At 33.9% G+C, this 14,549-nt stretch overlaps 1 protein-coding gene across 4 annotated transcripts in view; it reads left to right on the top strand.

Annotated features, from left to right (window-relative positions):
- Positions 1-14,549, top strand: part of Tjp1 (tight junction protein 1) — a 230,528-nt gene that overhangs the window by 182,432 nt on the left and 33,547 nt on the right. For all 4 annotated transcript variants that reach the window (XM_076851428.1, XM_076851429.1, XM_076851431.1 and 1 more), the window contains 3 exons: positions 814-917; positions 1,475-1,643; positions 1,952-2,099. In XM_076851428.1, the coding sequence (XP_076707543.1) occupies positions 814-917; positions 1,475-1,643; positions 1,952-2,099 (421 nt within the window). The remainder of the gene's footprint in view (positions 1-813; positions 918-1,474; positions 1,644-1,951; positions 2,100-14,549) is intronic.

Consider the following 14,549-nt stretch of genomic DNA (forward strand, 5'->3'; position numbering starts at 1 on the left):
GTAACACTTAGAGTCCTTCTTTTTCTCCTTATAGAACCAAGGACATCTCTTTTCCTGTTGACACTACACTGATGATTTTAGTTGTTGGTCTTATTCTTTAAAAAATACATTTTATAAAGCTTTTTTAAGAACCAGAAAGTTTTCTGGACTCTTCCTGATAACTTCCTCACCAGCAGACACAATGCTGCCTCACTCTGGGATACTTTGTTGGCTATATAAAGGGGAAGTCTAGCATTTTAACTCCTGTTCACACTTGCCAGGCTGGTTAATACAACTGAACAGTTGTATTAATATATAGTAGCATAAGCTAATGGTCTGAGTATATCTTCCTAGTATCAGGTATATAGGATCAGAAATAGTTTTGCCCTGTGAGCTGGGAAAAACAAAAATAGTTTATGCTTGATAATAGCCATCAATAAAACCTTCAAACTTTCCCAAAGTTCTTCAAGTCTGATGATGCAGTTCACTTTTTTAGAATTATATTTCTTTTAACTTTCTCAGAAACCAGTGCTGTGTCAATACATGATCAAAAAGAAATGGTGTTCTCTTCAGGGACTCTCTATTTCAGTAAAATGAGAACATAGGGTGTCAGTTTTTTCTTTGAACCACACATTTTCAGTTTGCTTTCACATTGACATTTCAAACTTCATGTGATAAAAGTAAAAGTCTTTTTGCAGGGTAACCAAGAATAATTTATGTACATTGATTATTTTTTAAAAATCTGTTTTTGCAGTGTTTATTATGCTGATATTTTAAACTCTACTTATGTGTTTAAATATTTTACACTAAAGACATTTAAATATATTATTCCAGAATACGGTCTTCGATTGGCCAGCCATATATTTGTAAAGGAAATTTCACAAGATAGTTTGGCAGCAAGAGATGGCAATATTCAAGAAGGTGATGTTGTATTGAAGGTATAGTCATATTCTTATATTTTAATGAACCAAACTGAAAAACAGATCCTAGATTACCCATCCTTTACTCCTGTTTGAATTAATTTAGACAAAGAAAATTAAAAATCTGTGTTTGGGGAGAGTGACCCAGATTGCCCCTGTCCATTCTTACATATCAACAATAATATTTTAGCTATGGAGAGAATAAAGTTTGTAAATATATATCATTCATCAGCAGTAGGTACTTGGTAGATAGAGATGTCTGTTCAGTTATACATTGAGTGGTTTTGATAATTTCTCCAGATATTGAAATGTTTAGTTGTTTGTTTATAAGTTAGGATGGGACAGACTTTGGGAAGGGATTAGGGAATACTAATTTGAGTTTATTCAACAGAACAACAGTGTAATAAAAATTTTTATCATTTCAGAAGGTGGAATAATTTGATGATTTAGAAAAATATAAGGGGAATATTTTGGTTCTTAAAACTAGTCAATGAGTAGTTTGGATATTTCTGTTTATAACAGAATGGACATTTGTACTTTTGTTATTTACTTCTGTAGTATCTTTTCTCTTGCAGATAAATGGTACTGTGACAGAAAATATGTCATTGACAGATGCAAAGACATTGATAGAAAGGTCTAAAGGCAAGTTAAAAATGGTAGTTCAAAGAGATGAACGGGCCACTCTGTTGAATGTCCCTGATCTTTCCGACAGTATTCATTCTGCTAATGCATCTGAAAGAGATGGTGAGTATAGTTCTGTTTGGAGGGTCCCAAATGACTTTTTATTAAACTACTGGAAAGACTTGACATATTTGAGTGATATGTTAATTTTCTACAAACCAGATACCTTCAGAATTTAAATATTACATCTCCATATTGTTTTTCTTTTCTCTGTAAGCAGCTCATCACTGTTGATCTAATCATTAGCTGATGAAATTAGTGTCATTTTATACAAAATTATGCTTACCTTATTTCCAATATCACTGGAGTGTCTTAATACTTGACTGTACATCATTTCATGGAAAATTAAATAATACCCTTTTATTTAACAGACATTTCAGAAATTCAGTCACTAGCATCAGATCATTCCGGTCGCTCACATGACAGGCATCCTCGACGCAGCCGGTCACGATCTCCTGACCAACGATCAGAGCCCTCTGATCATTCCAGACACTCTCCACAGCAGCCCAGTAATGGCAGGTAATAACACTCTATTGTTTAAAATAAAATGATTATGTTTTCTTCATACATGCATCTATAATACGCAATAAAATGAGAAGATAGATTTTGTTTTGATTATTTAATATTAGGTCTGTTTTTCATCCTTAGTTCAGACATTTTTTAACGAAAAGAACAGATGGAAACTATACTTTCTTTTAAAGGGCCAAATAATAATGATTTTAGGCATGCAAGCTGTACAGTATCTATTCTGTATTACAAAAGCAACTATGGACAGTATGTAAATGAATGGGTGCATGGCTATGTCCCAATATTTTATTTATTTATTTAAAACAATGGCCCACAGATGAAGTTTGCCAACCTATTTACTTTAGAAGATGCTAGCAAGCTTCAGAAATCTACTCCTTGGTAAGGTTAGCTATGGTAAAAATCTTTTAATAGATTATTCTAGACTTTGTTTTTCCTTTTAAAAATACCTTGCCTGGTATTCAATGGGTCTGGTATGTGATTTGTGTGTGACATATCTGAGTTTATCTTAATTTGTGGTCACATATACATATGAAAGTCTGAATAAGATTATGATCTTTTGCTTAAGAAGAAATGCACATGTGCATACATATGCATCATTTTGCTACAATTTCTGGATATTCCCAGGGCTTTCTAGCCTGCCATTTGACCTATAATAGTAATCCATATGTAAATCTGGAGCAATTTAAAAATATGGACCCAGAGCCATAGAGACAGTTTTGGAGAAAAGGGGGCCTTTATATGTTTGTTATTAGGAATATAAATTGATACAACGTTTATGGAAAATAGTGTAGAGGTTCCCCCAAAATTAAAAATAGGCTGGGTATGATGTCACACACATCTAATTCCAGCTTCTCAGGAAGCTGAGACGGGGATTGCTAGTTCAAGACCAGCCTCAGCCACTTAGCAAGACCCTGTCTCAGACTATAAAATAAAAAGTGCTGGGAGTATAAGTAAATGGTAGAGTGCCCCTGGGTTCAATCCCCAGTACTACCAAAGCAAATAATTAAAAAAAAAAAAATTCAGTAATCCTACTTTTCAAGAAGTAAAATCACTATCCTGAAGAGAGATCTGCACTCCCATGTTGGTTGCAGCATTATTCACAGTAGCCAAGATATGGAATCACTCTGTCCAGCAGTGGATAAATGAGTAAAAATAAGTGTGTATATATGCAATGGAATATTATTTGGTCTTAAAAAAGAAGGAAATTCTGCCATCTGTAACAACATCATAGATGAACTTAGAGGATGTGTTACTAAGTAAAATAAGCTAGACACAGGAAAAAAATGTTGCGTGATCTCACTTATATGTGGAATCTAAAAATGTTGAATGCAGAAATAGAGAGTAAAAGGCGTCAGGGAGAAATGGGAAGATGTTGGTCAAAGGGTATAAAGTTTTAGTTATAAGGTGACGTAACTTGCGGAAACCTGATATACAATGTGGTGATATATTTAATATATACTTGAAATTTACTAAAAGAGTAGATCTTAAGTGCTCATCATGAAAATAGGTAACTGTGAGGGGACAGATAATGTTAATTATCTTGATTGTGGTCATCATTTCATAATTATAGATATGTCAAAACAGCACATGTGGGCTGGGGTTGTAGCTCAGTGGTAAAGCACTTACCTTGTATGCATGAGGCCCTGGGTTCAATCCTCAGCACCACATAAAAATAAATAAATAAATAAAGATATTGTGTCCATCTACAACTAAAAAATATATATTAAGAAAAAAACAGCACATATATACCTTAAATATATGTGGTCTTATTTTTCAGTTACAGCTCAATAAAGCTACGAAGATAAACTCAGGTCCAGAACTGAAGATTCAGTGTACGATTAGATGTATAGTTTTGAAATTTGTCTGTATGGTAGTATTGTCTGAAGTCACAGAAGTCATTAAAATTGCTAAGAGGACCAATATGGAGAGAAGGCTAAGATTTGGACCACAGGAAGCATATTGCTTTAGGAAATTGAGGAGGCAGAGGAGAAGTAAATGGAGAGAGGAGCAGTATTTAGCCAGGAGAGAGCTTATCACAAACAATAGTGATACAGTTGTTAAACTCTATATATTCACCAAGGTGTTTAACTTTCTACTAAAATAGAGCTAATAAGAGAAGAAGATAACAAGTAACATCTGTGGATGTCTTTGCTGTTATATTGTATTATATAGTTTTTAGATACTTGTGAAATTCTTTGTAAATTTCAAATTAATTTCAGTTTTTAATCTTAATTATTTTAAACCACTGAAAGATAATGTATATTGATTCTAAATATAATATATCAATTCTGAAAAATTACCTGATTCAGCAGGATTGCTATCAGGAAAGGGATTACTGCCACATACACAGTGGTATAACTAACACCTTTGATGATTCATGGGAGTAGCTATAATTTTAACACATTTCTCACACTTAGAAACCATAGTAATATCAAGCAGTTTGGGCATAATTTTGCCCTTTAAAAAAACTATTAATCAGGTGCTAAGGATGTGGCTCAGTGACAGAGCACTTGCCTAGCATTTTCGAGGCACTGGATTCAATCTTTAGCACCATATAAAAACAAATAAATACATTCTGTCCATCTACAACTACCATAAATTTTTTTAAAAAAATATTAATCAGAAGATCAAAAATTTGACCGCTTTATTTGATTACAAACAAATTCCAAATCTCAAAAATTTCTTTTTGATACCTATTTTGTTTTTTAATTTTTTTTCCTACACTCTTGGCATTTACAACCTTAACTTGAAAGTTGAAGGGGTATTATCTTCTGAAAATTAACTATTCTCATATTTTCTCAGTATGTTTTACTTCTTTTAGGAACCTTAAATATTTTCATGGGTGACACCAGAACCTTTAAAAACATAATGTCCTGGGGCCTACTGTCAGTTCAAATGAGATAGAGAAGGAATGCTTTTCTTTAAGCTCCTGGTATCATCCTCCTTGTATTCTATCAAATTTGGGATCTACTGGTTAAAAAAGGTAGCATGTGAAAGAAAAGAGAGTACTTTAAAGGATAGCAAAAGTCTTCAAGTTCTTCTCAAATTATGGTAAAATGTGATTCCTAAAAATTGAGTAACCTGTCCACAGGCAAAATACAGAATAGTATTACTGGTTATTTAAAGCACCCCAAAATTAATGTTAAAATTTAGAAACCATGGAATTTTAGTTTAGAAAGTACCCTCGTTTTGAGAAACAATTCGAATACACTACAAGAATAAAATACTGGTATAATAAACATCATGTAACTTCCATGTAGTCTTTTATTTAGTTTTGTTTGTATAAATGTGTGTTTCAAATGTTATTAAATTATGTTGTTTAAAGAAATGATACAAAACTGTCTTTGTCTCCATGAGAAAAGTTTTGATCTAGTGTGCGAAAAGGGATTGGAGCCAGGATTAAAACTCTTGGCCTTTTGACCCAAATCTTTGACTTTACTAATACAGAGAAGGAAGAAAGTGGATTAAGTGCTATTTAATCTTCAAGGAACAAAAGTCTACAAGTAGTTACAATTGTTGTCATGACCAACTAAAGTTTTTTTTTTTTTTTTTTTTTCCTCAGAGGATAAGCATGGAAGAAAATGAGAAAAACATGTACACTTGTTCTTCATTTTTATTAGATGAACAAAGTACCTTCATTGTTCAGTATAATATGAATTGGCATACTATGGCCTATGAACTAAAGTCAGCCTGGTTTTATAAATAAATTTTTATTTAAATTATTTAAATTATTCCTTTAATGGCATAATTGAGAAGTTGTGACAGAAACTGTATGACCAAGGGAGCCATTTACAGAAAATGTTAGCCAGTCTATGCCTTGATGTATGTGACTGGACTTGTTTGCTCTTTGTATTTTACTTAGTATTGTTTCAGAGTCCATTCTGCTGCCATGGCTTGGATAGACTCTAAGGAGATGAGAATACTGAGTGCATTCGTAGTTGATGGTGGCGCTGCCTCTAGTGATTGCTGAGTGGGTATCACTGAAAAGATAATTTTACTCTTCTCACTTTAGTCCCAGCATATGGAAGTGTTTGATTTGCAGAATATGTTCTAGATTCTGCAAGGTTATATTATATTCTTCTAGTATTTATAGTTACTTTAGTAGATGCAAGAAGAATATGTTTGCCTTTTTTTCTGTGCTATAAACTTTTTTATACAAGTGAGTATGATGCTACTTATTAATCATAGTGGGAACAATACTGAAAAAGTTCTATCACAATAAAAGCTCAGACTTATCATTTTTCTGATAAGATTGAATTGCAAAAACTTGCATTGTCGAGATTTACTTGTACCTAGTCATTCCATGAAGCTGGCAGAGCTCATCTAAGGTCTAAGCTGTGTGTAAAGTTTTAAAGAAATGTGTTTTTGGGAATGGGGATATAGCTCAGTGGGTAGAGTGCTTGCCTCTCATGCACAAGGCGATGGGTTCAATCCCCAGCACCACCAAAAAAAAAAAAAAAAAAAGAGAGAGAGAGAGAAATGTGTTTTTAACAAATAAACAAAAATCAACATTTTATTTAGTATATCCATTCTGTAAAAGTAGTTGTTTCTCACTACTTGAAAGCAGTGTTTATAAAAGATTGAAACTTTGTAAACATCTTACATATTTTCTTTACTCATTGTTTGTTCCTCTGAAGAGAAATACCTCCGCTAAATTCTGAGTATAGTGGTTTCAGCATGGACAAGGTTTATGTTACAGTAAATACATTGATAGTAAAGTTGAATTTCATGAATGAGAAATTTCTAGCTTAAATCCAGGTGTTGAGCAAAATTAAGATAATATATTTGGGGACTAAAACTCATTCCTGATCTTATTATTCATTTTCTAAGAGTGCCTTTTAAATCTTAATATATGTACACATAGGCCATATAATGTATCTTCTTAAATTAGAGAAATCTTGGCTTAGAGAGGACCTAGTTTTTTGTTGTTGTTGTTGTTCTTTTATTTACATACCTTTCTTCACCTTTAATAGTTTTTTTTTTTTAAGAAACAATTACTAGAAAGATACAAATATTCTTATATACTGTTCCTGCTCTGTATGCTTAGTTTTCTCTGGAATATATATTTAGCTTTGCCAATAGGTTAAAAGGTATTATTGAAACATCCTAATAGGTCACTTAAACCTCTTTTAATGTTTCACATGTGGAGGAGTTATCATTTTTCTGACTGAATTTCAGATTTTAATTTGAAAAAAAATTACTGATCTTTGGTTTTAATCCTTTTACATTGGTGCCTTACTCTAAACAAGAATTATGTCTACTATTGATAATTAACTTGGTGTCGTAGGTACTACTGCATTTTCTTTTTGTGAGTTGTCATCATCATTTTCCCCTCTCTTATTTTCCCTTCTTTGAAAGAACGGACTAGGTAGAAAGGATATGATTAATTATCTCAATGGAGTTAATAAACTGATTGATTTCTTCTTTCTTATGTCTTTGTTTATTACAACTTGACCAATGGTGGGTTTTGAGTTTTAATAGATGGCAGTTTCTGTATGGAAGGTTGAAAAGTTTTCTTTTTCAATAAGTCAGTAATTTGGACTTTGTCCCACTGATTTGTCTTACCAAATTTTTTGTTGAAACCTCATGTATATCATCAGTGCATGATTATAAATGCATGAACAAGTTAGGCATGATCTTTTTGTCATTTATAGAATTTATATCCAAGACTGAAGAAAGCAAGTGGGTTCAAAAATTTGAAAACTTTTTTCTTTTTTCTTAAAGCAGTACTGGGGATTGCGCTCTGTGGCTCTCTACCACTAAGCTATATTCCCAATCCTTTTTATGTTGAGACAAGGTCTTGATGTTGCTGAGGCTGACTTGAATCTTATGATTCTCTGCCCCAGCCAAGTAGTTGGGATTACAGGTGTGCATCATCATGCCCAGCACAGTCTATTTTATTTTATTTTATTATTTTATTTTTTTGGTACCAGGTATTTAACTCAGGGACACTTAACCACTAAGCCACATCCCCGGCCCTTTTTTGTATTTTTATTTAGAGACAGAGTCTCATTGAGTTGCATAGGACCTCATTAAGTTGAATGGGCAGCCTGGTATATTTTATTAATCAAGATGTAATTAGAAGATAGTACAGTGTCTGTGAATGGAGAAAGATTATTGTAAAGAAATTAAACAGCAGGTTATTAGAGTTATGAAGGATTGGGTAGTAAGAAGTAAAGAGAAATCTTAAGAATGTAAGAACCATAGATAGCAAGTAACAGAATCACTACCATTGGTGCTGAGACAATGCCAAGGTAAGAGGTAGCTCCACCCATGCCCAGGGATGGGATCCCAGCTTTCTCTGAAAGCTTGGCTCGATGTATAACAGAGAATTTGCTGTAGAGGGTCAACAGATGAACTTAAAGGGTATTCGCCCTCTGAAGTACTTGGGAAAGCCACTGATGGGGAAGTGTCTCATTAGAGACATTGCATTACAAAGGTTGGGGCAATTTGCTGACCATTGAGTTCTCATGCCCAGTGTGTGCTGCAGGAGCATGTTGAGGGAAGACACCTCTCCTGCACATCTTCTTGGGTCACTCTGCCTTCTGCCCTCTGCCTGTACTAACTGGCTCCAAACAGTTGTTTGAGATGGGGGCGGGGCTGCAGTTTTTCTCTTAAAGCAGTATTACCTCTTATTGATCTCCTTGAGTATGTTAAACACTCTATTACTCTGTTAACACAATCGGTAGGTTAAAGAAGGCAGCTTCCAATGATTCTTATTATTAGAACTGTAAAAATTCTCCTCAGATACATTTCTACTCCATTTTAAACAACCATCCTTTTAAGTGTTTTAACCAACCTCTTAAAGTCTCTAGAAAAATGGGTCATTACCATTAGATTGATATGTTCAGGTTAAAAATTAAAAACTTGTCCCTATCCTTCTGAGGAAAATCAAAAATGCCCTTAAGAAGGTCTTAAGGTCCATTAAAATGCATTGAGTTTCCATCTGGCCTACTAGTAGGCAGAGTGTGGTAGATAAACATGAGTCTGATCAGAATACATATGATTTTCATATAAAATCAGCTGTCCTCACAGTTTAAAGCTTTTGACTTTTTTATGCTTTAGTATTATTACAGCCATTAGGAAAGAATTACGTAAAGAAAGTTTGGGGGAAAGTAAGTGTTCGCAATCTCAACAGTTTTTTTCCACCATGCGACCAGCGCACTACTTTCATTAATGAGGTTCTTGGCATAAAAGTTAACTAGTGAGATCGAAATAAACACACAGACTCAGTTACCTTTTTCTATGACCAGGTCCGAGACGGCTCCCCCTCTGGTTCCCACCTCGAACCACCCGGTAGGGCAGCAAGGATTACTCAGGGCTAGCAGGAGAGAGCGAGAGGGAGCACGCCAGGGAGTAGCCTTTTATTGGGGAACAAGAAATTCAGGGGAGAATTCCATCCAGTGAAGGTTGAGGGGGGACCGCACTCCAAGGTCAGGGTCAGTGATTGGCCCCCGGGGTCAGTGGTCAGTCACACCCCCACACGGACCGGCTCTCGCACCAGGAGAGGGCTGGGAGAGCTCCGACACAGTTTAGCCAGAGCGCCTCAGACCCAAACTGAGAGTTGCCCAGTCACGTGTGAGAATGGCTCCCCACAGTTTTTCTTTCAGCAGTCTCTGCTAATTGTAGATTAATTTCATGGATATAAATTGGCTTTGTATTTGTAATCATATCTGCTCATAAGGTAACATCTCAAGTATTTGGAAAAGTTATTTATTTTGTTCTGTATTGTAACTTTAGATCTACATTGCCTAAAACCAAAGCCACTAATGCCATATGTGGCTGTTGAGCATTTGAAATGTGATTAGTCCAAACTGAAATATATTGGGTTAAGTATGTGGCTCATCTAGCATACAGGAAGCAGCACTGGGTCAATGCCCAGTAGCACTGGGGGGAAAAAAAGAGAGAGAAAGAAAGAAATTGGTTCCCAACTCAAGCTGTATTGTAAACATGAAAATGCCCCTTGGATTTTGAAGACTTGAGTACGGACAAGAAAATATAATATACTTTATTCATTAATTATTTATATTTACGTGATAAGGAACATTTTAGATATTGGGTTAATTTAAATTTATTAATGGATTTTTTTTTTACTTCATTCAGTGTGGGTTCTAGGAAATTGTGAATTGCCTAAGCAACTCACTGTGTAATTCTGTTAAATTGTACTGCTTTGCATCTTCATGTATTATTGAATAATGCTTCCATCTTTTGGTAGATAATGGAAATGCATGAAAAGGAGCAGTAGTTTTCCAAATATTAATTATATGCAAAATTTTATAGAATGATGTGGGCTTCATCATTCTGATTAGGTCTATATGACAGCAACATACATTTTGATTTATTATATACAATTGTAGCACAACTTTTCATTTCTCTGGTTGTACACAATGTAGTGTTGCACCATATGTGCAATCCTAGTGTATCTATGGTAATGATGTCCATTTGATTCTACCATATTAACCTGCCCTCATGCCCCAACCCCTCTTCCCCCTCCCCTTTGCCCAATCGAATTCCTCCATGTTTCCCATGTCCCCACCTCCCCATTGTGGATCAGCAACTACTTATCAGAGAAAACATTTGGCTTTTGGTTTTTTGGGATTGGCTTACTTTGCTTAGCATGATATTCTCTAACTCCATCCATTTACCTGCAAATGCCATAATTTAATTCTCTTTTAATGCTGAGTAATATTCCATTGTGCATATATAACACAGTTTCTTTATCCATTCTTTTATTGAAGGGCATCTAGGTTGCTTCCACAGTTTAGCTATTGTGAATTAAACAGTAATGTTGCTGTGTCACTGTAGTATGCTGATTTTAAGTCCTTTGGGTATAAGGAGTGGGATAGCTGAGTCAAAGGGTGGTTTCATTCCAAGTTTTCTAAGGCATCTCCATATTGCTTTCCAGATTGGTTGCACCAATTTGCAGTCTCACCAGCAATATATAAGTGTACCTTTTCCCCCACATCATCGCCAGTACTTATTCTTGCTTGTATTATTGATAACTGCCTTTCTGACTGGCATGAGATGAAATCTTAGTTTTGATTTGCATTTCTCTAATTATTAGAGATGTTGAACATTTTTTCATACATTCATTGATTGATTTAATATCTTCTTCTGAGAAGTGTCTGTTCATCTCCTTAGCCCATTTATTGATTGGATTGTTTGGTTTTTTAGTGTTAAGTTTTTTGAGTTCTTTATATTTCCTGCAGATTAGTGCTCTATCTGATGTGTGTGTGTGGCAAAAATTTGCTCCCAAAATGTTCACTGTAACTAATTTTAATAGTATCTTCAATTTTAAAAACATTGTGCTTATCAATAAAAACAAGTAAAATAGCTCTAACCCACCAACTCCAACCCTGATTCTTCCTACAGTTGAATCAAATCTTTGTCTACACTTGGGTAGACATTTAGCGTCATATAGGGTTTGGGTTTGTTTTTTTTTTTTTTTTTGAAATTTGCTTCAATATTACATTTAAATATTCTCTTTAAATATATCCTTAACACAATGTAAAGAACCAAAAGGGGAAAAATTGTTTTTAGTAGATCGGACATGTTTTGGATTCACATTGACAATACTACCTGTATGCAGTATGTGAGAAAGGAAATTGGAAAATATTAAGAGTTGCATTAATTGAGTGTGATCTTTTATTTAGGCTCACACTGAGTGGAACTGAAGCAGTTTGCTTCTGTGATCAGAGGCCCAGCTTTCCTAGCAACCGTGAGCTATAATTTTGTTCTACTCAGGTAACACCAGTTATGAGAGATGGGTGAGGTTGTAGAAAAGGCCCTTTGCTTGACAACAGTTAATGCTAAATGTTAATATTTAGCATTCAATGTCATTGGTCAGTGTGAATCAGAATTGTAGAGTTAATGAGGTATGAACTTAGGTTAAGAAACTGGAGTTTTACAGAAATAGCAAATATTTTGTGGGTTGGTAATGAGTTTGATAATTACAAATTTAAATTTATTTATCCCAAAGGCTAAAGTGTCTCATATTGAGAGATTAGAATCCACTTTCTAAGTTAAACTAGAACTTTCCTAAGAAGGAAATTTGCAGAGCTCCCCACTCTTTCCATCAGACTTCTTAAAAGTAATTTTCCTCCCATAGAGCTAAATTCCCAATTAAGCTTCAATTTTGTGTTGGAAGGTTCCAGTCTAAGGTGGAGGGAATGTAACTCAGTTTGGAATAGTGTCTAGATGGAAGATACTTAATACTCAACTGTTTCTTGAGACATTATAGGTGAAATGTCCCTACCACATACATGAAGATTGCTTTAAGATAGCAGGAGGGCCTTGCCACATGCAGTGGTGCACACCTGTAATCCCAGTGTCTTGGGAGGCTGAGGTAGGAGGATCGCAAGTTCATATCCAGTCTCTGCAACTTATCAAGGCCCTAAGTAACTTAGCAAGACCCTGTCTCGAAATAAAAAATGGAAAAAGGACTGGGGACAGATAATGTGGCTAAATGGTAAAGCACCTCTGGATTCTATCCTTGTTACCAAAAAAAAAAAAAAGATACCAGTGTTTTAGTATCCCACAAGAGGACATTTTATGAGCAAAATAAGTAGGAATATTTATATCCCCAACCACTTTTTTTTCTTTCCTAGTTAATAAAGCTTGCCAGATGTATGGTGTAAAGGATGCCAGAGAAGAATAGTGTTTTGTTCCCAACTGTTTCCTTCCCCACACCTCCCAAATTTAAAAAAGATCAGGATCTGTAGTTATTTCCCAGCCAGCTTGTTTCAGTTTAACAATACAAGATGAACATCCTTCCAGTTTGTTCTTTTTATTAAAAATATTTTCATATTAATGAAGTCTGTTTCTAAGTTTTGTGCAAACAGCATTGCAGTCAGCATCTTTGTTCATGATTTTATATATTGGCATTTTTTAATTCTAAAGTGGTGAAAGAGTGTTTTTGTTATTTAAAAACTTTAATGGATATAATTTCTTTCCAAAAGTAATGTGTGAGACTACTTGTTTTCAGAATCCCATTCTTACCATTTTGATGGTTGGAAAATCGTAACTCCTTATTTTGAATTGATCATAAAATTTTTATAAATTTATTGATCATTGGATTTCTTCATCAATAAAATCATTTGTTCATTTCTCATTTTTTCTCTTGCATTGTTATTTTTCCTTTTTTCATCCCTAGTACTTTCAACAAGTATTGTGAATAGGAGTTTTTGTAATGTCTTTTACTGTGCATTTATATTTTAATCTTCATGACCTCTTAATTTGTGCCTGCTTATGAAGGTTTCTACTAGTCTAAAGATTATACAAAATTTCAGCTAGACACAGTGGCACATACTTGTAATCCCAACGACTTGAGAAGCTGAGGCAGGATGATCACAAGTTCAAAGCCAGCCTCAGATTCTTAGTAAGGCTTTGTCTCTAAATAAAATATTAAAAAATGTCTGGGGATGTGGCTCAGTGGTTAAGCACTGCTGGGTTCAATCCCTAGTACCAAAAAAAAAAAAAAAAAAAACTACCACCATATGAATTTTCTCTAGGAGTTTCAGAATTTTCAGTGCTATTTATTTAATTTTTAGTGGGGTTTATTTTGACATATTCATGAATGTGTATAACCTAGTTTTTTTTACATTTCAATCACCAGTATTATTTCCTTCCCTTCACTCTCCCCCATTTTTTAACATTTAAATTTATTTTTTTGTGGTTTTGGGGATCGTACCCAAGACCTTGTATATACTAAGCATATTATCATGACAGTCATATCTCCAGTCCTTTAATGCTATTATTACTGATATACTTTCACCTTTTAATTTTAATCAAGTTTTGTTGATGCTATTGCAAAAATTTATTGAATTTTAAAAACATAATTATCTAAATTCAAATAATGTTTTAGTATTTCATGCTAATTTTCCAAATATTTTAGGCCCATTATTTCATGATTATATTGAGTCTTTAAATTATAGTGAATAATAGTGATGTTTACAGATTATCTCTGTTTATTTACTTATTTATAATTTTGTTATAAGTACATTGAGCATTTCCTTGTGTAATAGGATGCTCACTTTTGGTTTTAGAAAATAGTCTCTTTAATAATATTACCTGTTTCTTTGCTTTTATTGATTTTTTTTTTAATTGTACACAAATGGATCACAACTTTTCATTTCTCTGGTTGTACTTATTGATGGTTTTTAATTAGAAAAGACTGCTGAACTTTCTCAAATGCCTATTTCAACCAGTATTAAGATTTTTCTATAATATTTATAAATGAAATATACTAATAAATATCATAATGTTGAACTACTTCTACACTCTTGTAGTTACCCTGATATAATAATCTTCTAATAAGCTGTTATATTCCCTTAGCTGGTATTTTATTTAGATTGTTTTTTTGTCCCCATTCATAAGGAAAACGATTGTTTTCTCTCTGTACTATCATCATCAAGGTTTGAGTAGTAAGATTTGTAATGATTA

Source organism: Callospermophilus lateralis, chromosome 3 (genome assembly GCF_048772815.1).
Source record: "Callospermophilus lateralis isolate mCalLat2 chromosome 3, mCalLat2.hap1, whole genome shotgun sequence".
Taxonomy (NCBI): domain Eukaryota; kingdom Metazoa; phylum Chordata; class Mammalia; order Rodentia; family Sciuridae; genus Callospermophilus; species Callospermophilus lateralis.